The sequence below is a fragment of the Odontesthes bonariensis genome, chromosome 18 (assembly GCF_027942865.1).
Source record: "Odontesthes bonariensis isolate fOdoBon6 chromosome 18, fOdoBon6.hap1, whole genome shotgun sequence".
In the NCBI taxonomy this organism is placed as follows: Eukaryota; Metazoa; Chordata; class Actinopteri; order Atheriniformes; family Atherinopsidae; genus Odontesthes; species Odontesthes bonariensis.
Window position 1 is genome coordinate 9,933,266 of NC_134523.1, and position 24,373 is coordinate 9,957,638.

At 41.3% G+C, this 24,373-nt stretch overlaps 3 protein-coding genes across 11 annotated transcripts in view; 1 reads left to right on the plus strand and 2 right to left on the minus strand.

The window, feature by feature from the left end:
• Nucleotides 1–954: 954 nt before the first annotated feature.
• pdk4 (pyruvate dehydrogenase kinase, isozyme 4) lies at nucleotides 955–21,651 on the plus strand. Of its 4 annotated transcripts, none has more exons than XM_075450317.1 (12): nucleotides 956–1,357; nucleotides 1,718–1,859; nucleotides 4,164–4,235; nucleotides 4,975–5,159; nucleotides 5,598–5,687; nucleotides 6,045–6,122; nucleotides 6,581–6,657; nucleotides 6,752–6,850; nucleotides 7,033–7,146; nucleotides 7,536–7,649; nucleotides 7,986–8,106; nucleotides 20,904–21,651. In XM_075450317.1, the coding sequence occupies exons 1-12, from the start codon at nucleotides 1,240–1,242 to the stop codon at nucleotides 20,957–20,959; spliced, it is 1,266 nt and encodes a 421-aa protein (XP_075306432.1). In that variant the 5' UTR covers nucleotides 956–1,239; the 3' UTR covers nucleotides 20,960–21,651. The 4 variants fall into 4 exon arrangements, with proteins under 4 accessions (XP_075306434.1, XP_075306432.1, XP_075306433.1 ...); XM_075450318.1 differs by lacking the exon at nucleotides 20,904–21,651 and adding an exon at nucleotides 14,697–20,896; XM_075450316.1 differs by lacking the exon at nucleotides 20,904–21,651 and adding an exon at nucleotides 9,373–10,228.
• On the minus strand, nucleotides 11,015–15,108 carry asb4 (ankyrin repeat and SOCS box containing 4). The gene is made up of 6 exons (XM_075450315.1): nucleotides 14,686–15,108; nucleotides 14,103–14,402; nucleotides 13,751–13,993; nucleotides 13,394–13,641; nucleotides 13,141–13,254; nucleotides 11,015–12,904 (listed from the first exon to the last, which is right to left on the minus strand). The coding sequence occupies exons 1-6, from the start codon at nucleotides 14,993–14,995 to the stop codon at nucleotides 12,716–12,718; spliced, it is 1,404 nt and encodes a 467-aa protein (XP_075306430.1). The 5' UTR covers nucleotides 14,996–15,108; the 3' UTR covers nucleotides 11,015–12,715.
• The window catches only part of ppp1r9a (protein phosphatase 1, regulatory subunit 9A), a 49,716-nt gene continuing 40,744 nt past the window's right edge, over nucleotides 15,402–24,373 (minus strand). For 3 of the 6 annotated variants that reach the window (XM_075450305.1, XM_075450306.1, XM_075450304.1), the window contains exons 12-20: nucleotides 23,432–23,520; nucleotides 22,544–22,664; nucleotides 22,317–22,386; nucleotides 21,227–21,286; nucleotides 20,965–21,013; nucleotides 19,256–19,375; nucleotides 18,952–18,975; nucleotides 18,511–18,675; nucleotides 15,402–18,069 (exon numbers count right to left, since the gene is read on the minus strand). In XM_075450305.1, the coding sequence (XP_075306420.1) occupies nucleotides 17,887–18,069; nucleotides 18,511–18,675; nucleotides 18,952–18,975; nucleotides 19,256–19,375; nucleotides 20,965–21,013; nucleotides 21,227–21,286; nucleotides 22,317–22,386; nucleotides 22,544–22,664; nucleotides 23,432–23,520 (881 nt within the window). In that variant the 3' untranslated portion in view covers nucleotides 15,402–17,886. The remainder of the gene's footprint in view (nucleotides 18,070–18,510; nucleotides 18,676–18,951; nucleotides 18,976–19,255; nucleotides 19,376–20,964; nucleotides 21,014–21,226; nucleotides 21,287–22,316; nucleotides 22,387–22,543; nucleotides 22,665–23,431; nucleotides 23,521–24,373) is intronic. The other 3 variants (XM_075450308.1, XM_075450307.1, XM_075450309.1) reach the window with 3 other exon arrangements.

Genomic DNA, 24,373 nt, shown 5'->3' on the forward strand with positions numbered 1-24,373 from the left:
TTAATCAGTCATTTCATGACATTTGGATCACAGTCATTTCATTACGCTACAGTCGTATAGTGTTGATTATTATTTGTGAATATGGAATGTTCTTAGCTTTTTTCTTATGACAAAAGTTTAGATAAAAGTACCAGTTAAGAACTTTCTTTTCTTAAGAATGCTTTGTGAATCCAGCCCCAGTAGCCTATGCAGCTTGCAAAAAAAAATCATTTTTGTTTAAAGCCGTCAGTGTATATAGCGTCACAAACATTAATTAACCATATATGGTATCTTCAAATTGTTCTTCTTTTCTTGCTGAATAATAAAAAATCCATCTCTCCATCATAATATATGCAAGCAAAATTGCTTAAAGTTGAATAACGGCGCCATATGTTTAACTTACTTATCTTCTTAAATGTAAAAGTACAAAAACATGTTCGCATATAAAAACGTGCTTTATCGATTCGTACCTCTATTACGTTTTTAAGCTTCTTTTTAACGTTAAATCAGAGTTAATCGGACGAAAAGCGCTCCCATGGAATGCTGGGTAATGGACACCAAAGACCTGCGTTTAACAATGTAGCAAACGTAAAATCCAGAGACGTGCGCTTAACAACTTAGCAAAAGCTAAGGCAAAACGCAAAAAGCAAACATTTTCACAAAAAGATGTAGAAATAATTGGAACAACGTGATGCATTCTGATTGTACTATGGCACCTTTACGTCTTGAAATGAGAGGGTTAATACATACAAACACACAAATGTACACATACATACTTCCATGTATATGTTATATGGGTATTGTCTTAGACATCCATTTGAAAACACTCAAGTATTTAAGTATTTCGAATATCTCGTCGGTAGGGGATGCTGTAATAAAAAAAAAATCTGTTATTGCTGTACAGCTCTGCACGTTCAGCTCGGGACTGTGGGGAAAACTCCGCCCAACGTCGGAAAACCTTCGCGCTGATTGCTTGATTCAAACGTCATTCTTTCGTCTACCCTCAGCACGTCAACACACCTCGCTCGTCGTTGGAAGCTGAATCCTGAGAGTGCAGAACAATTTAAAAACATGGAAGCAAACTGCTCGAAAAAAACATTGTCGAAAAATTCATAGGCTGGCTCTCAGAGGACGGGATGACAGAGCTGTTTAGTGACACCGAGGTGTAGCTCCGCTAGTTAAAAATTTTCAAAACTGGATTAGGAAAGGACAGTTTGTCCCCGATACATTGACAGTTGGGGTCTGCAGAGGGGAAGAAAAATGAAGTTCGCCCAATTTTTGTTGAAAAACGGCTCTCTAGCTGGGATACCGAGACAAGTGGAGAGGTTCTCCAAGTTTTCCCCTTCTCCTCTCTCCATGAAGCAGTTCATTGACTTCGGTAAGTGCTTGCGGGGATTTGAGTTGTTATTGTGCTGTATGTTGCATGCACAGTACCACAATCACATGGCGGTTACGCAACTCACGTTACTCTTTGTGTGCCACGGCATCTGACTTTGCAAAGTACAGCTCACTCACGGACTGTTGCAAAATTACAGATACTTGCATAATGATTCAGCGTGGATAATTACATGCCAACAACTTCCTCCGAGCAAACATTGTTCTTCCACAAAAAAACCTGTGATTGTACTGCAGTGTTTGTTTGTTTGTTGGTATTTTCTTTTTGTTTCCGACCGGGGTCACAGTTTGGTGCTTGCTCAGTGATCACATCCCCCTTTTGCTGTCCTTCGTGTGACTGCAGGTTCTGCCAATGCATGTGAGAAGACCTCCTTTGTGTTCCTGCGACAGGAACTTCCTGTCAGATTGGCCAACATTATGAAGGAAATCGATTATCTCCCCGACAAGCTCCTCGGCACTCCATCCGTAAAGCTCCTCACTAGTTGGTAGGATATCTACACTGCTAAACTACTGTTTTTTAAGATATTGTGATGTACAAGGAACACATGACCAACTCTTAATAGTAATGAAAGAGTAACTTAGAACTTCTAATTTATATTTGTAATTCATCAGGTGTGCCTTTAGGGTACTGTGATACTAGGGTTAAAGCAAGCGGATGTGAAGGTGCACAGAGGTCAGTCAATGTCATGCAAAGAAATATGATAAAGCTCATGCACCGACGAGCCTCACCTTGTTTTTTTTCACTTATTTAGTGAGCCATTAATGCTTACATATGCTTTGATATCATATGTGTGTATTGGCTTCAGTCTTGCCTCTGTGCGAGCGTTATTGCTGCACCCTGAAGATGCAGCTCAAACTTTGCCTTCTGAATAATGTGTGCTACTGCCACTTTGCATGGTCGCTGTGCACAAGTGCCACCTTTTTTTCTTTTTTTTTTTTTAATGTCATGACCACCAACTGCAGGGGCCACAGTGAATTTTCACGCATAACCCTAGAAGTTAATAAAGAACAAATGGGGAACGTTGGGCTGCAGCTAAATGTTTCCTGTAACTGATGGTCCGATCTGCACATTTGGAGGAACTTTATCCCATTTTTCAGCACAGAAAGCTTCAACTCTTGAATGTTGGTGGGTTTTCCTCACATGAACTGATCTCCCACTACATTTCTACTGTCAGAAGATTCACTTTACATGTAAGCCCTTTGGGACAGCTTGTGTGTCTCAGGTTGTTGTCTTGCTGCACTTGTCTTGTTGTCTTGAGATTAAGTTCACGCGTCCTTTAGAACTGACTGATATCATTCACAATCATTTGTTCACTCGATGATGGGAAGTGCCCCTTGCCTAGATGCAGTACAGCAGGCCCAAACTACGATACCACCACCACCATGTTCCACAGATAATGGAATGCAGCCTCTTCCCCTCGCTACACACATAGCTTCTCAATGAAACCAGCCTCATGGCTTGTCCACATGATCTCTAGCAAATTGCAGACGGGGAGAAGTAATCTTTTTGGAGAACAGTGGCTTTCTCGTTGCAGAACACCATTGTTGTCCTTATGATGTACTTATGAGCATTAATATGACCAAATGTGAGAGATGTCCTCTGTTCTGTGGGCGCACCTCTTTAGTTTCCTTGAAACCTCACCGCTTGTTACACACCTTGCTCTCAGAGTGATCTGTTTATAGAGGACAACTAATGTGGAGGGTGGCGATGCCGTCGAATTTTCAGCATTTGCACCAAATTGGTCTTATTGTGGATTATATGAAAGTGTGTGCAGCCGTTATAAGGTGCGCTGTGTATGTATTATAATGAGCCAAAGAGCTGTTCGCATCAGGGAACACTGAACACAGGATTGTATATGTGGGTGAAAGGATGGCTAGTTGTCACCATGTACACATGTTGGGATGCAACACTATCAAAAACATTCACTGGATGGTTTACAATGTGGTTTGGTTTGAATTCAGCTCTGCTCTCTTGCATTTTACCCCTAGTTCTTACTGTATACATAACAGAATAAGCTGTACAGATACAATCACAGGAGAGTTCAGCCTAGTTTTTCTGCATGACTGAAGAGCTCAGCAGCTTTCATTTCAAGTTAAAACAAAGGTTTGTGTCTGACTGCTTCTGTTTTTACCACCCGGGCAGCTGCTTCCCTGTAGCATCATGTTGACACACTGTATTCATCTGCGGCCTTTGCACCAGCATGCTGATAATGCTCTGTGCACAAGACACTTAAAAGAATGCACTCTTTTTAGAAGAGCAACAGTGTCAGTGTACTTCCTCCACTTGCACATTCTTTTCCCTCTTTAGGGCTTTTTGTTTAGCCAGCAAAGAGTTGTCAATTCAACATTTCTTAAAGATGTCAGTGAGCTAAGAGAGGGGACAGCTTGATATTTCCGGATAAGCTTGTGAAATAGTCTGTTTTGAGAAATGTCCGTTTTTTTCGTGGTGTGAATTGATCCATATTTGAGGGCTGAAGGTGAGTCAAGGGACAAATTGTTGCACAGACGACACAGCCATAGCTGCTGGCCACCTTTCACCCAGTTTTTCTGCAGCGAGACAGTGTTAGTCCTGTGAGCTCAGCACTCTTCATCCATTGGCCTGGATGAGAAGTCTGTAACATGAAAAGCAGCTACTATTTGAGAGGATGGGGTAGTGTTCAAGCATGCCTGATTATAAGTTCCACATAAACGAAATCCCCATTTTATTGAAACATTGTCTTGCTCTCATTTATACTGAAGGAAATGAACAGATGTGAAAGTGTTTCTGTGCTCTATGTTGTGTCCATCAGGTATTCACAGAGTTTGATGGAGCTTATAGAGTTCTTAGAAAAAGATCCAGATGATAAGGAGGTCCTGAAAAGGTACAAGTACACACACCCTTTTCATCTCAAACATATTGATTGTGGTTTTGGTTTTGTATGTCACCAATCAAGTTATTTAATAACCAGGGAATAGCTGGCGTTATGGAAACAATTATGTAGTTATCTGTCAATGTTTTGATTGATAACTAAGTGATAATAAACATTTTTACCATAGTGCAATTCATGGTTAAAATGCAACCGAAAGGTCTTTGCACAAAAGCCGATGATAATATTCTCAGAGATGTCGCAGTGCAAACATCAGATCACTCAACAGTATGATCAGACTCAGACCTGCAGACGCCCTTGGAAACTCATGTCTGTTGTGGAAACAGTTGTGTATTTAATGTTCACATTCCTTACTGCAACACTGCTGGAGGCCACTCACTGAGGCTCAGAAGTGATGAAATTAATCAGAGTAAACAAGAGGATGGTGCTTGCTTTATTTCTTCCAATGTGGGTAAATTAACTGTAGGCAGGAAAATAAAGGAATAACTGCATTGATGAATGTTCGGTTGAGGCTGATGCCACTGTATCACACTATGTGCTGGAATTACTTTCATTGCGACACTCAATCAAATTAAAACCAGTAATATCTGCAAATCTGAAATTCTCTTAGACAGACATGAATGTCACAATGTAGGATGTAAAGCCGTGTTAATGCTGAGTTCATAGAGCCTCATGAACATGCGTAAGCACCTGTCCTCACTTATTGATGCTCTCGTTGTCCTATCGTCCTCAGCTTCACTCAGATTCTTGTAAATGTTCGGAATCGGCATAACAACGTGGTACCCACCATGGCTCAGGGGGTGTTGGAGTACAAGGAGGCTTTCGGCGTGGACCCCGTCACCAACCAGAACGTTCAGTACTTCCTGGACCGCTTCTACATGAGCCGCATCTCCACGCGCATGCTCATGAACCAGCACAGTCAGTATAGCACTCTGTGATTAACTGTGAGTTAATCAACACAGTTCCGAGCACTCACAGCTTGTAAACAAAGATATTCTGTTTTACACCAGAGAGGATTGTGAGTATATTTGATGCGTTGCGGTCACTGTCTTAAGAGAGTTTTCAAATGTATCTTTGAATCGTGTCCTTAGTTGTATTAATCCAAACGGGTTTGGGATTCAGTGATTTGAAGCATATTTAGGATTTAGCCGGTGTGTGTAAATGCAGCTCATTTTACAGCGCGGCCCGGCTTTACAGCAGGGCTGTGACTGTAGTGCGGTGAGGCATTGATGCATTTGGCCAGATTTTCAGCAGTGTACATGTGTAGCTATGCTGCATTAGTTAGAAATGTGTCTGTACACCACATATTCTCATGTTTTTGATTGTCACGTTAGGTTTTTCATTTCCATCCTGTAGCGTTAATCTTTGACGGCAGCGTAAACCCGGCCCATCCCAAACATATCGGCAGCATTGACCCCACCTGTGACGTTGTGGAGGTGGTAAAAGGTAATAAACTTTTTTCTTCAGCACTTCTGTCTTTGCATACACACACACACACACACGCGCTCACACTTTATGTGTTATCTCGTTTCAGCCAGTGTCTGTGTACAGATTCATGGCCGTTTGACCTTCTTTATCATATATTTTTGAGTCTGTGCACTTAATGTGGGGACCTAATTTTGTCATAATGTCTGCGATAATGGGAGGAGCTGTACCTTTAAGTGGCATGTTGTCCTATTCACCAGGATACAGAAAACAGGGTCTGGTGTCGTTCTCCGTTCAGCATGAGTTGATATGTCCTTTGTGGTTAGAGGTTCCTGACTCTGAAAAGCAACCGCATAACAATATTGTGTCATTTTGCAGACGCCTATGAGACTTCAAAGATGCTGTGTGAGCAGTATTACCTCACCTCTCCTGATCTGGAGATCAAAGAGGTCAACTGTAAGTCGCAAAACATTCACAGGGTTTCTATTTTCAGGATGAATCTTTGTTAGGGCAAAGATTTGATTGTTTTCTCAAATTTAGTTAAATCTAATCTCTGTATGGAGTTTGGAATACTAGTAGCGTGAGCTGCCGGAAAGCCCAGTGCAATCACAGAAAAATACAGCTGAATAAACGAAAAGAGTCATCACCTGTAAATGTATTATATTACTGATTAACCCTGAAAGCAGGTGATAAAAAGCAATCTTGTATCTTCTAACTAAAGACGGGGGCTTACAGCTGCTGTGGATAATTCTGTTTCATGTGTTTGTGGCATATGAAATGCCAGTGCTCATGTCGAGAGGGGCTTGTTTTGGACATTTTGGTTGAATTCATTTCTCCCTATTCCAGCTAAAAACACAAATGTTTCTTTTCTTTCTTTCTTTTTTCTTTGTTCTATGTTCTGAAATGTTTCCCAGCTAAAAACCCCGGCCAGCCCCTCCACATTGTGTATGTGCCGTCCCATCTCTACCACATGCTGTTTGAGCTCTTCAAGGTACGGTTCCCAACGTGCTCGAAAAGCAGCCGTGCACAGCTTTCCACCGTTGCATATCGCGCGCTCATTTTTTGTGATCCTTGTTTCCGCTCAGAATGCTATGAGAGCGACTGTAGAGACCCACGAGACGAGTCCAACGTTGCCACCTATCAAACTGCGTGTTTCACTGGGCCCAGAGGACCTCACTATCAAGGTGGATGAAGACACGGGTTTTTATCTATGTATTTTTTATCAAAGGCAACACATTAGCAGACACTGTTATTACCGAGATCCCTTAATAAATTAGACATGGCTTATGATGACCACACTGGTCTGACTGGCAGAACAATAGGAAGATGCCGTAAATTACTGAGTGTAACTTCTCATTATTTCTAGATGTCTGACAGAGGAGGTGGAGTTCCTCTCAGGAAGATCGAACGTCTCTTCAGCTACATGTACTCCACAGCTCCCAGTCCCGTCCACATCGACAATTCTCGTAACGCTCCTCTGGTGAGATCAAACCCGTCACAGTTGCTCTTAGATTTTTCATTTTATACCCAAAAGTTATGTGTTGATGAGTGTTTTTGTCAGTGCTCAAAGTCTTTCACGAGCACAAGCTTCACTTTGCTCTTGAATGATTAAAGTGTCTTAATAGATCATCCCCAAATGTTTTACACAGAGGCTTACACATGGTTGCAAATTAGCCTGTTATGCAGCGGAATGCAGTCTGCAACATTTCATTGGTTAAAATGTAACTGCTAGAGAAACCAAAGACTTGTTGAACAGCAACCCTTCTAGGTGTCCAGTTCATGTGTTTCATGTTGTAATGTTGCAGCTGCCCCAGAGAGATAACAGTATTGTAACCCTGTTATTCTTCCTCCTTCCCCTCCTACATTCAGGCTGGTTTTGGCTATGGCCTGCCCATCTCCCGCCTGTATGCCAAGTATTTCCAGGGAGACCTGCAGCTCTACTCTATGGAGGGTTATGGTACCTCGGCTGTTATATACTTGAAGGTGAGATCAGCCCTTTGTCCACACACACTTAGTTTAAAATAGCCTTGAATGCCAAGTTGGTGGAAAATTCACATACATATTTAACGCCTGCAATGCTTACTGGATTCTCTGGGTGGTGGCAGATGTAAGCTAATTCTATAATAAAGACGTTGTCTAAGCATCTCGCTGCAAATTATGACTCACCACATGTTACATATTAGACATCTGATAAAACAAAAATGGAGCGTGATTGGAAAGCCAAATGAGAAGCAGCCTGGATGGGACTGTCATTTATATAGACATGTCAGTGTGCTAAGGATCCAGAGTAATTAGTTCCCTTCTGTCTCTTATCATCAGGCCCTGTCCTCGGATTCAGTGGAGAGGCTTCCTGTTTTCAACAAGTCAGCCTTACGGCATTACCAGTCCAGCATTGAGGCAGATGACTGGTGCATGCCCAGCAAGGATCCAAAGAAACTCGGCAAGTATGAGACGACGCTGTGATGGCGGACTGAGGAAGGAAGCAAGAGACACTAAAACAGTTTGAATGAAAGTGTGATAGAAGTAAGGAGAAGCTGGAGAGGCCATTCAATGCACCTAGCTTGTTGCTGCCTTGGAATTGTGTTCATGTAATCTGGAAAATGATCTCACACGGGAAAAACATAACAAACTTCCAAGGGGGAAATTGCTCGTTGTCACTAAACTGAAACTGAACGATCACTTTCTGAACCTGATGTCAGACCAGGTAATTCAACCTATCAAGACCTCGTGCACCACATATAAGTTTGATTTTAACGACTACGTGCTGCTAATGGAGATGAAACAAGTCAAGTATTAATCTCTCTCTGCCTCAATAATTGCATTTTGTAACAAACAACACTGTTGTTTCTATAGGTTGTTTTCTCTTTCGGGGTGTATCATTTCACAGTATAAAGACTGGCAAATGGTCTTTGGTCGACAAAATTCCAGAGCAAAGTTGCGTTTGGTTGAAAGTTTGTCAGTGTCAGCCCAGCCAGAGGCGACCAGAGTGGGTTACTCAGGTTAAACGGGATGGAGACATGTTCAGCCACTCCAGCGTGAACATAAAGGGAGCAAAGTCTGTTTATTACTCTCAGCTGTAATTTGCAGCGTTGCTTCATCCTACAAACTCCTGCATTTCATTGTCAGTTCTCAGCTGTAAAGATGTAGGTTTTTTTTTTTTTTTTTGATCTGATGACAAATATGCAATGAGTTCCCTTTTCAAGTCTTTTGAAAATGTCTTCCTACCTTCCGACTTACCATAGCAACTAATTCATGCAAACTGCAATGGTTTTTAAAGCAGAGTTAAACTGAATATTGAGTGGAAGTGTTAAAAAAATCTCTTTTTTTACGTCCACACGTATGGTGTAAGACATTTTAACTGTACTAAACTCACTGCCAAGTTCACGTTAATCCGCACAATAATTTAAATGTTTAAAACGGATGTGAAGTTAACTGTGGTCGGACCTAAGCGGACACTTTTTTTTTCTTCAGTGTTTACTAAGAATAAGTGCCAAGAATTACATAATGGACCTCAGCATATACAGTGCATGCCAGGGCTTCGTGTCTAATGTAAATAAAAACAGAATGCAGAAAGCAAGTTATTTAACTCTGTGTTTAGTTGAAATTGGCACATAGGCAATGTTGGCACCTCTGAGGATATGGGGGGCAGCAATGATTCACATGGAATGGGGAATTTGCTCAGCTGTTTTTTTTTGTTTTTTTTTAGGGAATGCCTCATTTTGGCAGGAAAATGCCAAACCACCTCAACACATATTGACGATATGTGCACATGTTGCCTAATCGGCTTGCCGTTAGTGCAGACCTGTCATCCACTCACAACATTCTGCAAGTTATGAAACAAAAAGTGTAACAAAGGAGGCCCCGAAACCGTCGAGCACCCGAAATTCAAAAATGGGGAAAATATTTGTCTTCCAAAACTAAATGTCAGCTTCAAAGTGAGCGGATATTGTCAAGAAAACACAGAGATTTCCCACTTTTAACATTTTCAATAAAACGTAGGGTTTTGAATAGTTTGCTAATCACTGTGTTCTGTTGTGATGACTCTTCAGTCCCCTTGCAAGGGGTTGCATATTTAATTAGCTTAAATTTCTCAAGTGCAATGGAATATGTAAAAATATTCAATTTGACCTGCTTCAGAAAACCGATCTTCAGCTCTTTGTTATATAACACGTTGTTAGCCATCGTCCTGTTATCTGTACCTGACATGATTACACACACACACACTGACTTCAACGTGGTGGACACGTAGAAGCAACTCAGAGATAAGCTGTATTCATCTAACAGATATGGCCTGAAGGGGTATGTACTGTAATAATGATTTTCACATATTCCAACACGTCAGTCATACTTTTATACTCTTATTTCTCCGCTTGGCCTCTTTGTAGCCTTTAGTATTGCTTTCATGTTTAAATTTTTTCCGAATTTCCTTTCAACTCAGACACCTGTTGTTCACTTTTTAGACTGTCAGCATCACTCGAAGGCCAAGTTTTACTGTGCTGAGTTTGTGGTTCATCACTAAAAGGACCAGTGAATGTTGAGAATAAAAAAAAAATCACTTGTTACCTCTCAGTCTGTCATTTCTTCAGCTTTTTGCAGCCTTCTATGAGGTTTCTTCTAACTCTAATATGTAATACTCTTTGTCTGACTCACGGGAGGCGTATGCATGAAAATGAAAAGGTTTCTACCCTGTAAACAAGCTGTAATCACTGGTGAGCTGTTGTCTTCCCTCTCCTGACACCCTCCCCGCTGATTGTTTTTGGAAACCTTGCTCAGTTTGTCTGTCACCGCTAGCAGACACAGTCCAGTGGCTTTTCGTGGCCAGCTGCCAGTACAGGCAGAGAACAGTCTGTCCTGTTTTATTTTGCAGCTTCATTAGTGTGCCCACTAATGTAGCGCTCTGTTCTGGATCGGTTGCTCTTCTTTTGCAACTTTCAATTCAATTTAGACTTTACCTGCGTGGCAGCAGTGCCAATACAGAGAGTAAAGGGAGAATCTAAAATCGCTGCCGTGTCAGTTTGAGCATTTTCCCCCCTCATAGTTTTTTCAAAGGAGATTCTGTGAGGTCGTTTGACCCTCACTGGTTTATTTTAAGTCTGACCTTTTAGTTATCCAAACAATGTTCCCAGTAACCGAACGTCACACACATGCAGAGCTACAACAGAGATTTAGTGTGTGTCTTTGTTCTACACTTACACATGTTTTCTAAAATCTGTTAAAAGACACTTGGAGCACTTTTCGTGTTACTATGCTCTTCTACTAATTTAGCTTTGAGGCTAAATGAACGAGTAAATAACCGATTTGTAGCACAAACATTTGTGTTGCCCTGTTAAATTGTGTTGTTTGCATTGATTCAGGTTTCTCTCAGTCTTGAGACACCCTTTGTGAACTTTGCATGTTTATTTAATAGGCTGAGACATGTTTAGAACTCTCATAGCAGAGACAATAAAAGGCACAGTATACAAAGAGCTGGGCCCATCAACAAAATTAATCAGAGATAGTTTTGAACCAGCTCATCCTGGTTTCGCAATATAGAGAGATGTATATAAGAGATGTCTCAAATTTTAAATAGAAGTCGCAGACACACCTATCTGTATTCCTGACCTATGGACAGATATGCTTTATAATAATACTTACTGACATTATCAGTAGTAAATGATTGATGCATGCATACGTAAAATAATACAGAATCATCAGTGCGGAAACAGGATTTTTCAAAAATCCAGAACAGACAGAGATTAAGACCGTTGAGCTGAGGTGTCGGTTTAGTTTGTTCTCCTCAGTGTCTTTCTCCACGGAGCTTTAATGTAGTGTGGGCTTTCTTCTGCAGCGTTGCTGTATTATCTGTGTTAAATTAGACTCCACACCTGAATGAAACAGACTGAGACGGTGCTACATACAAGATGACAGGCCAGCAGGAGATTCACAAAGCGGAGTGAGACTTTACACTGCACCAAAAACACTTCCAGTGAGAGGGTATGGAAGAATGGAAAGCAGCTCAAAGGTAATCTAATACCGAGTTAAAGTAAAACTTTGTGCCCTTGAGAAGGAAGCCTTTGAGTGTGAACAACTTGCAAGTTCCTCCCCCTCCCTTCCTCTTTGAGCAGAGCAGAGAAGGCTGTCGGGCACAGACTACGTCCACAGCAGTCATGGAAGCGGCAAGGTTTTGTTTCCATCTGACAGCAAAGGGTGCTTAAAGCTAACTTTTGAAATGTCCTTAAAAATAAAGGGAAAAAAAGACCCAACTTTAAAATGTGAATAAAAATGTTACTGGAAAAACAACTGGGATTGGCACCAGTTTTGAGACTTCATTTTTATTTTTTTGATTAAAATATTACCGCCTGGGCATGGTGATACTTTCAGTGGATTTGACAAAACGTTACTTGAACTCAAGTTAGCAAGTTCTGCTTTGATCTGGACCCTCTGATAAAGCTTGACAAAAATACAAGTCGCCGTCTTTCTATCGTCTGTTGTCGTCTGTGAGAACTGGGCCGTGCACATGGCAAAGTGCTTACCACTGGGAAAGCAAGCACTTGTTATGGAGTGGTTGGTCAAGTGTGTGTTCTACAAAAAAAAGGAATATCACAAGTTTGAGAGTGAGCATTAAGGCTGGTTGCCGGGTAGATCTGGATCCTCTTCAGCATGAGGCAGCACCATAGCAGCATGATAAGTTGGTCAACACTTATTACTGAGAGGAAGTAAAAACAGCCTTTGTAGAAGGTGAGAGATGTCCTGCTATCACCTGTCGCCTAAAACTGCACATACATAGTTGAACAGTTAACTAATTAGTAATGAGTTGGACGATTTTCTCCATCGCGTCCACCTTTAAAACGTCTCAATATCACATGATTTAGGTTCCACTTCAGCATTAACAGCTTGTGAGTAGCTTGCTGTAGTTTCATCTTCACTGCCACACAGCAAAGACTCTTCCTTTGAAGATGAAAGCCTCTCATTGATATCCACTTTCCAACTTAGCATTGTCCTTTTTTTTCGTTTGTAGACCGTCGGGTGGCATTTGAGCTTTGTCTCGTAGTGTAAGAAAAGTCTCTTCGTCAATACAGTATCCCCTCGGGTTCTAATAATACATATTTCTTCATGGGAGATGGAAGAGGCAGCTGTGAGACTCCTTGGTGACAGAGGCCACGCAGACTGGCTCTAATGGCACATCTGGCGAAGTGAAGCAGGCTGCGAGGAGTGTTGCTGCAGACAGCAAACATTGAGTCATAGAAGTCTTTATGCCGCTAAGAAGACAAAAAGAAACCGACACAGTCAAAGTCATTTTCACCCTTTAGCGACAGGAGAGCTGCACTCTACATGCAGTTCCAACTACACTCATCCCTTTGACAGGACAGCTAATATGCAAGAGATTTAATGCATGGTTAAAAGGGCTAAGAATATGGCTTTCATTGTTTTATATTGCTGTATACTATCTTAGTAACTCAGAAAAGAGAAGAGGAACAACCTTTACAAATATTACCTGATAGCAGTCATCAGGGATAGCAGCTCTCCATTTTTTCGTAGGCTTTAAACGTTCATAAGAGTTGACCATGATTTCTACAGCTCTGGGGTAATCATGGCACGACTGCAACACCTGTCCAAAACATCACACATCTTAACAGCTTAAAGCATCTGAATCTTACAGGGGACTTTTCCATGTCAACATAAAGCTTGCCACTGATAGTTAGACATGCAAAGAAAAGACAAAAAAAGACAACTTCACACTGCAGTACCTTGTGGAATTGTGGAGGGTAGATCCGTGCTGAATTATGGTTGAGCAGCAGCTGATAGCAGAGCTCATGGATGGCCATCGGCCTGACATCCGTTACTTTGAGGAGGTACTGAATGGGGGCACAGCCATTGATGTCCATGGTGCGAGCATCCGCTCCGGCCTCCAGCAGCATCTGCATCAGGACATGATCACAGTTCCAGGCTGCCTTGTGTAGAGGTGTTTTTTTGTCCTCTTCTTTAAGGTTGGGATCTGCAACGGAGGGCAATTTCTTTTTCAACACATAGCTACGTTTCTTAGACCGATGACAGTTTAGCTTATTTTTAGTTATAGTCAAGAAGATGGATCTAGACCCTCTCACCAGCTTGGTGATCAAGAAGGAGGCGACATACAATATGGTGATCTTGGCTGTAGATTTGCTCTTTAGAATCGAAAGACCAGAAGACAGCAGTCATCAGAGGTGTCTCCCGGAGAGAGTTGACGGCATTCACAGATGCTCCGTGGGCCAAAAACAAGGCCACCAGCTCCGGGATGCCATATCTGGCAGCTGTGTGCAGCGGTGTGTCCTCGTCATGGTTGTCACTGGCTATGTTTATTTTTGCACCTCCAAAGGAAGAATTATAATGTTAGGATTTTCAGACTTTCAAAGCGCCTGTACTTCTGGTTCTACCTGGTAATAAGATCCACGTATGCATGCATCTTGGTTTTCTTACCTTTGAGGATGAGCTGCTTGGCACAGTCTACAGACTCTTTGTTGATGCAGTAGTGCAGCGGCGCGTGTCCACTCAGGGACAGGCTGTTGACCTTTGCTCCGTTAGCCAGAAGCACGGCCACAAAGTCGCTGTTGGAGACCTCACAGGCCACATGCAGGGGTGTCTTCCCATTAGGCATCCGGTTGACGGCCGCTCCTTTCTGAAGGAGCACTAGTGCCGTTTCCAGAGCATTGTAAATCACACATACATGGATACCCATCGCCCAGGACTTCTCCAGTTTATAACTTGGTAGCCAATAACCTGAAAAATATCCGACAATGAAGATGTGTTTTGAAGTGACATCAAATGTCAAATGTTTTGAAAATCTTTCACATTAAAGACCGATGCAAGAGTTTAAGGATGATACTAAAGTACTAACAGGACATCTGATTACACTGCATGTTACAAAATAATACATTTATATTGATATGATCTGCCAAGTGGAGCCACTTGCTGTAGCCAGGTTTAGGATTTTTGGATGTTTAGCACCACCTAGTGGTTAACGTTTTTAGAAACGTATTATACAAAACTCTTCATTTCTCACCTTGTTTGTAGGAGGCCAGGACCATACCGGGGTCATCCACATCCAGTACTGAGTCAATGTCCAGTTTGCCAGTGTGCAGAATCCGCAGGACCTCCTGTGCATCGTTGGTCTGCAGGGCTCTCAGAAACTGCTCCTTTAGCTCCTTGACAGTCAATTGTGTGGGGCTCAATTCCTCCATGATATCGTAGAGTGAGTGGCCTTGCGTTGCCAAACCAGCTGACTCAGGCTCTAATATTGTCCAGAAGGCATGGATGAGGTTGTAAATAAACGTACAAATAGTGACAATGAAGGAATGAAGCATATCCACCATAGCATGGTCTCCATATGCATCGTCATAGGAGTTGTATAAGGAAGGAAGGCGGAAATGAAGTAGAGGAAGACAGCAAACAAATGGCAGAGGATGAAAATAGCGGTAGAGTAAAATGAGATTTGATTATAAATAGAAAGCAGAGGGGGGTGGGGGCTGGGGGCTGGAATGGCAGAATTGGCTGACTTGAGGCCAGCTGTTCTGATGAGATGTCCATCACGCAGTGGAATGTCACATGGTAAAAATAACCGGCCTTTAGAGTATGACAGGAGCATGACAACAACAAAAGACATCAGATCCACCACGTCAATGTTTAGACAGAAAGGCATTAAATACAATTGATTTCAGCATGTTTCTGTGTGGGACGTAGATTTGGTCAACAGCGAAAAAGAAGAAGAAACAGAAGCAAATTGTGGACAGTGACTGCACATTTTATTCAGTGTGACAGGTAGCTGTCCTTTAAAACTTTTCAGAATGCGAAAAAAGAGAGCCAGGCAATGACCAAAAAGGAGAAGGAGAGTGAGCACAGCTTTTTACGAGTGAAAGCATGGCTAGCTGTTTGTGTCAGTTATCTTTTGCTCCGTATGTACATGAAAGACAGATGCTTCCAGATGAATTGCATCATATGGGTAGTTTTGCCAGCCAGGAGCACCAATGTCTCATCCACACGCAGGGAAAGGCAAACTCAGTCTAACACATAGAAAAGATCGACTGTAGATTCACATTTGCAGCTCAGGTCTTCTCAGCCCTCGGATAAAACTGCACAAACACACTGACACAATATAAAACAAGGCTTCTTCAGGATTCTTAAAGCATATTGCTCTCAGTGTTGAACTATACGTACAAAAGAGTCAAAAGAGTGCAGTCTGCGGACTGCCTTGTAAAGGGAGCGGGGTTATTCACAGAGGGGTTCAAATGTTACAAAATATTTCATAAGAATACATTATGAGCAGTTTAGAGGAGTAGCACTGGAGCAGCACTGTGATTTTATTAGAGGAACACCACAAGCACAATTGGACAATACCACTGTTTTTTCTTCTCTCTGTGCAGTAACTTTGAAATCCTTCATGGGATAACGGCCAGTTGAATCTAAAGTGTTTTCAATCAGAAGTTTTAGTCATGTTTTGGCAAAAAGTAATCATACAAATCTGGATAAATCATTATTGGGTGTCAATAAAACTCTTGATCCTTTTTTTTCAATAAGTTACAATAAACAATAATTAGTTGCTTCTAAAAATATAGTACTAAATAAATAACTTTGATCAGTGACAGAAGTATCTGAAACCCCAACTATTGTCATCCTTGACCCGTTAGCAGCACATCACAAAGGCTTCTTAAGACACAGATGACCGTTATCAAAGCTCCCCTCGCTTCTATCACAATGAGTCTGGTGTCTCTAAATGTATTTATAAACCTATAGAAAGAGTTTTGAGAATAATATACAAGTATAATAAGGGACATGTGTCTCTTTGGGCTTCATAACCCTTAAGTAAGAGCTGCGGGCATATATCAGGTGAAATCAATTCAAGGACTTCTAAAAAGGTAATCAAAATATCAAGTTAAATGTCAAGTATTAACCAAACCAATTTCACAATTAAAGTCAAACATGATGCGTCCATGGTGAGCAATTTTCAGTGTAACATCAGGTGCGGTAACCTTTAAAAGACCACATGTGCTGCATGTCGCTGCCTCCGTCTTTGATCACAGAAACCATCTCAATGGCAGCCCTCCTCAGTGTTACTGGGAATATTCCAGAGAAAACTAAACGGAGAGCTTTGACATGGGATTCTTTGGAGAGAACAGAACAAATGGATCCATTAGTTTAGTATGCATGTGTTTTGACACTCACACAGAAGCGGTTAGTTCAGAAGTATTCTACTACTATAGAATTTCTAAAGGCAGCAGCGGGATGTTACTTTGTTACTGAATATAAAAAGAGGTCAAAAGCAGGTTACAAGCTGAGTCAAAGCAACATTATGAATATGAGTGTGAAGTTTCATTTTTATATCTTTTTTTTTGTTTGTTTGTTTTTAACGGGTTAGGTAAGTTACGAATTACTGATTACATAGTACCTGAAGATCACTATTAGAACCAGTCCAGTGAATAGAGTATGTCCTTGTTATTCATACTTTGAGAGCTGCTTTAGTATATATACTGTAAGGAGGTCACATTTACAGTGTTTGCACTTCCAGTGTTCTTATAAGTGAGATGTTTTTCACTTCCAGTGAAACTCGATTCCCAGTTCAGTCCTGTTGGAGAGTTCCAGTGTCGCTTTCAGTAGTGGTGAGAGTACGCAGCATGGGGACACCCAGTGGTGGGAGATGAGCAATGCCTGGTAAATTCCACCACACAGACCTGACCTGTATCCACTTGAGCGCCATAGATTCTGCGGATCAATATATTTTAACAATATTTGAACAGGATTTATATAAGTCTATTGAAATGGCACATCAGACATATTTGTATCTGTATTTATCACTGTACATGTACAAGGTCTTTATGTCCAGAGATGCTGTGATGGGAAAAAGACACTGAAGGTAATATGGGAGATGGATGCAATGTACTTTTCACGTACGACTTCTGGATATGAATAAATAAACCTAATTTACAGCTATAAACAACAAATAAATAGAACTCGATAAATTCTCGAAAGGCTAAAGATGCAAGGTGGGTGTACGATGAGGCAAGGGCAGTATTCTGTCATCCAACTGCTCCTTTTGGTTTAATTTTGCACTGAACAACCTCAGACAGTCGGGCCTGGAGCTCCACCACTGAGAACTACGGAGCAGGCGTCCCTTTGGGGCTTGTTTGTGGGGCCTGCAGACGTTCTGCTTCGCGAGATGCTACTTGGTGTGGTGCTACAGTGAAACGGGAGGTAAACTGAGGGGTTCCTTTCACTCCGCTGGATTTTCTTCGCACGCGTCTCTCTGCTGCTGCTCCAGCTCTCTCTTCCGTAGCTTCTCACGCTGTTTCTCCACCTTTTCCTTGTTCCGCAGGGCCTTCTCCATCAGAATTTTGAGGTCTTTAATCTTTTTCTTGATCAGGTTACGGTCCTGGGAAGAAGTGACTCCAAGTGCCTGAAAAAAAAAAAGATGTGCATAAACAAAACATTTTTGACACAGGCCCAAATTGATGCGGTATCATGAGCAAGTAGAGTTTCAACAATAAAACTGAAGAATTATTTTGATTGTTTCAAGGTGTATTTCACGATGTCAGCATTACACTTTGATACCCTGGTGGCAGTACTGGAACCCCACTCTTCTGCTGTGCAATAACCATGTATTCTTTTTCTTTGTTAGTTTTTAATCAAGTCCTTGATGCTGGAAAACAAAGTGAATCAGTTTGACAGATGCTTTTGGATGATGAACACAGCAGGTGGCTGATTTAAAAAGAAAAAACCTGGAAGATCAAACCGGTCCAACACTTTAAGAACTTTTCATTTCATGCGCAAATATTTAAAAAAAAATTGTCATAAAAAATGTGTGCACTAAACAAAATATCTGAATTTCTAAAGTTACCTTTAGCTCAGTGCTGTCCAGCTGTAGCAGCTGCTCTCCATTTACGTTTTTGGCAGTGAATTCTGGGATATGGTGTTCTAAGCTGATGTTCACGAGCCAGCGTGCCACTTGCTGTGAGGTCCACTCTGTGATGCTGCGGTTTTGCCACTGATGCTCATCTAAGATCTGAACATTCATGAGAAAGTAGGAGAAAAAAAGAGTATGACACACAACCACACAGCTCTAAAATAAGTATTTAACTTAGACGGGATGAATTATGAAATCATAGGAAATCAACAGCAGCTGAAATAACAGTGAGGCCTAAATTCAGATAGATAGTGGGACTGAGGCACAGAATACATCCGCAATAGACAAAATCCATATCCACCGTGATGATGATGTGTGCCAATGAAATACAAGAAAAAACACACGCCCTCTAGAGGCGGGCAGCCTCAGTCTCACCTCATCATCTATCATATCCAGACTCTGAATGTCGCAGCATAGAAAACAACAGAGAAGGACTAAGTTGTTAACAGATCAGAGATTAGATGGGCTTCCTCAACAGCAGCCTAATACAGGGGCACTGACATACTGTGCTTTTTAATGAGCATGGGCTCGGAGCACTGAATAATCTGAACTGCATTCAAAGTGATACTTTTGATAGTGTAAATGTGTAGCCCTGAATTTGCGCATTTCAAAAATACGATCAAAGTTTTAAGTGCAACTTTCCACTGAGAAAAAAACATTTTCACGAGCGTCTGTGCACCTCATCCGAGGAGAACACCCGGGTGTGTGAGCGTCCTGACATCTTGGCTTCACCGAGCAGACCGCTGATCTCCACTGAGCTGCTGCTGCTGGCGCTCTGATCGTCACTCAGAGTTGGCGCCTAAGAAATCCCAAAACACACTTGTAAGGATCATGGTGAGAGCCAGCTGGCTTTGACACAAGATTTATGTCATTGGTTGGAGTGCTTGTGTCTTACTGAAAGTTCTGTGAAATGTTATTGATTAAAAGTAACATGAGCATCAGTATGCCAATAATATAAATTGAATCAAAGATGAGTTATCAAGTGTTTGCCTTAGTGAGAAAGGCTGGATAAGTAGTAAATGAATGAAAACACGAAGGCTTTCCTCTGAGTATGTTAGAATGACTGATGTTCTTCATTCGACTACTTCAAGGCATTAAAAAGTACAGAGAACTAATATATTCAAGTTGTCTGATAGCAGGAAGGGTTGTGCATATCCCTCATTTTTAGGATGTTCCATTACAGCACTGTAAATGTGATTAGTGGATCTCTCATCGAGGTGGTGTCCTTATGAGATAGTGTGGACACTCGGAGAGTTACATCATTAAGTTCTAATATCTGCAGCAAAGAGCTGCTGAGCAGTGCAAACTGGTTTTGATGAGAAATGTGTGCACAGCACTAGACATCGTCATTAGATGTAGCCTGAAATGCAGTTTTGAGCTAAGAGAGAAACAGCTTTCTTCCTTTACTATAGCAGCTTAAAGGAGCTGCCTCAGAGCCTTAGCTCGAGGTAAAATTTATACGTATCTTGCAGGCTCAGACCTGCAGCTCTTTGGGTTGAATTCTCACCTAAAAGCCCGACATTACTATTAATGAACATGAATTCTGCATTGATTTATCTTCTGCCGTGCACTCATCTTCAGCTAAGCTTGTCCTTGGAGAGTGAAAAGCACAGGACTTGTTCAGGATCAAAAATTAATCTCTTTCTTAATCCTATGGCAACTACATCTGATATTCCACTGGATTAGAAAGAGTTTTCATGCAAGTTTCTGCACTGCGAAAAATGTCCACGTCAAAAAACTTTCATCTCAGTGTAGCGGGATGGCAGCTAGCCAGGTCAAGAGGCACCAGGGCACGCATTCGTTTTCACGTGGGACGGGATGTTTACAGGAAAATTTGAGTCATGACTTAAAAATAACATCTACAAAATGCTAAAATGGTCATTCTTTGCAGTGCAGCTCAAAATTAAGAGACATTCAGGATTATGCGGATGTAATCATTGATTTCTTTTGCTGCCAGTTACAGAATAATGCAATTATGCATTTTGTGACTGTAGTACAAGAATTTCCTTTCATACTAGACCCCCTCATTTACCTCTTAGATTACCAACTTATTTCCATTTCAATAAGTTGTTATAAGTGATAAAACATGAAAGAATACCATACCACATAATATGAATAGGAGAAGAACTGGGGCCATGTAAGTGAGCTCTGTTCAACAGAAATGACACAATACATGAAACACAAATAAACTGTGAGAGTTTTGACCCTGAGGTATGCATGCAGTGGCGCTATTCAACTTCAAGTGCATATTTCCGCTTAGGAAACTGATGATATGATGGTAATGAGCACTATAGACTCTTCTAAGTGTTTTGTCTTTCCCTTCACAGTAAATAATCTGCAAAGTGAACTTTTCTTTGCCCACTGTGCCAGTCAACAAATCTGACGTACCTTGGCCTTGGGCTTCTCTGGAACATCCTCTGCCGATGGCTCTGTGGAGCTGTGAGAGAAAGAATAATGGTGGGCGGGATAAATCAATTAGAAGGCAGCGAAGACAATTGCAACCGAACGCACAGTGATGAGCCAGCAATCCTTGTAGCAAGTACAGCTAAAAATCTGGACCTGCGATAGAGCGTCATCACACACCTGCATGGAGGCAGAGAAGGAAAACAGAAAGCAGATCTGTAATTCTGATGTAATAACGTTTTTTCACCTGTTTCCAGGTGAACTTCTCAAATCTTTGTCCTTCACTTTGGTTTTCCTGAGGGAGGACCTGAATGACAGTGTAAAGTGAAAAAGGCGTAGATGAGCTAAACTATATGAAGCAGGTTTTGGTTGTAACAGTGTAGATTCTGAATCTTTCCTGTGCTTTGTTCTTTATCTTTGATTAGCTGTTAATCCATGTCTGATCATAGTCATGCTTATGAAAATATTACATCTCCTTTGGTTTTATTTTCTCATCACATTCCTCGTGCATTCAGAAATGTATTCTCTTGTGTCAGTGAGTGCTGACATTGTGTATTCTTTGGCATTGTTCATCAAACATTCGCTACATCAGAGCTTATTTGCAAAAGGTTGTTTCCATCCTCACTTATGCAAATGAAAAGACAAATGAATAAACATGTTTGTAAAAATGTATTTGTTTCAACTTTTCTGTTTCCATCAACATTTTTAAAATGTGCATTCAATATCTTGATGGAAATGTACAAATGATTTTGGGTTTTTGAAGTTTAATGTGTTATCTTTACTTTCAGTCAGTCTCTCTTCTGTTATTTGAGTAGTTTCTGGCCACTATTCCTCATCTCATCTATATTCAATCAGCTCATTACTCACTCACTATATATCCTCTCTTCTGTTCAGCCCCCAGGACTCACATTGCCTTTTTATGTTAATCATCAGTATTGCAGCAGTTCCCGTTGTATATTGTTTTCCTGTGTGCGGTCACCGCCCTGTCCTGGCTTCTTTTACCTTCACTGGTTTTTGTTATGCTCCTGCTGGTTTTTTTAGAATTAAATTTTGGTTTCACATCGGTTTTAACATTCTACCTTCCTTGACTGCACCACTGACTGCCAGCAGGAGTGCCGTCCTTATTTATTTTTGCAATGATTATCAATCATTTTTTTTCGTTTTCATTTTTCTTTTCTGCTCCCGGCTGTGCTGCGCTCTTCCTCAGCGAACCATAAAATCTTTTTCCTGCAGATTGCCTTTCAAGTGCTACATTTCTCTTAACAATGAACGATGAATTGAAGCTCTCGGAAAGATACGGTAACAGAAGTATAACATGGCCTTATTTTCTGTCCTACCCAGGGTCCATGGCTTGTCTTTGCTCCTCTAAACTGTGAGATGGGCTTGACATTGCAGGAGACTGGGAGCCTGCGATCAGAGACATCACACAATGAGATTACTCTTACTCCATGTGTTAAAAACATTAGAAAAAAAAGACATTTAAAAAAGAGCTGAATGTGAAAATTGTGGCAGCAAACATGTCAGTACAGGTAATTGTGCATTAGGAGGGTGCAGGTGTACTAACCATGCAGTGTTTTTCTGGGGGAGCCCTCTGCACTGCCAGGGGCCCTAAGGCCTGCTGCTCCTCCATCACTGCGAATCACGCCAGAGCGACTGTGGGCTGGGCTTGCATGAGCTTCATAGACCTGAATACAGAGGAAGAAAGAGTAGGTTGATGGAGTAGGAAATGAAAACAAGGGGAAGTGTGGGAAGTAATGAGGGAGAAGTGCATATAAAAGAGAAAGGAAGATGGATATGTATAGGACAAAACTGAATTAGAAAGAGGAAAGAAACAGCTCAGGAAAGAGGAGGATCTGATCTGAACAATCAGGGCAGAAGACTAATCTGACAGAAGTCACTTGACATACTTTTGCCAATTCTAATTCCTTGGCCTCTTTTCCCTTGGAGGCACCACAGTGCCTTGATTTCTGTGTTTCTGCCAGTTCTGATTTCAAGTTGTTATCTAATCTTAAATCCCTTCTGCTGTAGCTGTGCTAAGTGACAGCATTAGCCACACAAAAGCCTTTCCTCCAGAAAAAGACTGGCTGTTATTATCACACTGAGAGAGACAACAAGTTGTGACAGCAGCACAGACTAAGTGAGGTGGCAGATTACCACACAGTAATTAATCCATTAAAAGAAATGAAGTGGAATAATCGAGAATTTAAGACACTAGCAGGCCGATGAAGATGCATGCACACTAGTTGCACACTGTTTGTCAAATCAAAAACGTGGCAAAGTAAGTGTAGTCTAAGGAGAATAACAGAGCTTGACTTAATATAAATTATATCTGTTCAAATCACGTCTGTCTGATATTTCAGCGGATGCTGATAAATACAAAATCTGTAAAAAAAAAGTAACAATGCTTCAGCTTCTTCAGCTTTACTGAGTAAAAGACTAAATTCTTACAAACCTCTCCCTCTGTTGAACTGATGCTATCTCGGGCAACTCCTCTGGAGTCCCTCTTTTTGCTGGGTGAGTAGGGAGAGCCCTCCTTCAGGTCTACAGCCAAACACACATAAAACACAGAGAAAACTGAGCAAAAAGACTGTGGGATGAAATCCATTCCCCAGTATAGTGCATTTCTTCCTAAAAAAAAAGGGGAACGCCTATCAGTTCTGGACATGTACCTTTTATGGCCCGCACCCTGATGTGACACCCACATTATAGAAGTCTATCAAAAAAATCTTTCCTAATATATACTAATACCATGTTTAATCGGCCAGCTAGTTCCCTGAGCGCTCATGGTCATGCGGTCAGAGGAAACAAAGATTGAAAGACTTCAATTTAAAAAAGACATTATCAACAGATCCTGTCCTCCTCCCGCACGCTTTCATTTCTTTTTTGTCTCATTCCGCTTGTATCCCTCAACCCCCCCCTTTGTTTTAATACTGCATAATGGACAGCATCATTTGTATCAGTGCAGATCCAATCACTCTAACAGTATCAGACATGGCACTTCTTTGTGCACGCACTGTTCTGACAGATTTATTACTGCTGAAATAAAGCCAACAGAGCTTAAAAAGACAAAAGAATAACCAGGCCAGACAGATGTGCTCAAAATGGGTTGCTTGTGTGTTGTAATTTGTTGCGGTGAAATTTGAGTCAGAGGTGCAGCGTGTGTGAAGGCTGAGGTAGTGGAGCACGGGAAGGTTTGAGATGCACATTAGAATAGAGACAAAAACACACTCCTCTGTGTGCTTACGTTAAAAATAAAACTCAGAAACTTTGAAAGTTCATTCAGAATCATAGTTTGATTAAATGACTTAATAGAACACTAGAAATCAAATCACATAAGTTTGATCAATTACTCGCCTATTTGAGGAGGAAACCGCTACACCATGCTCTCAACAGA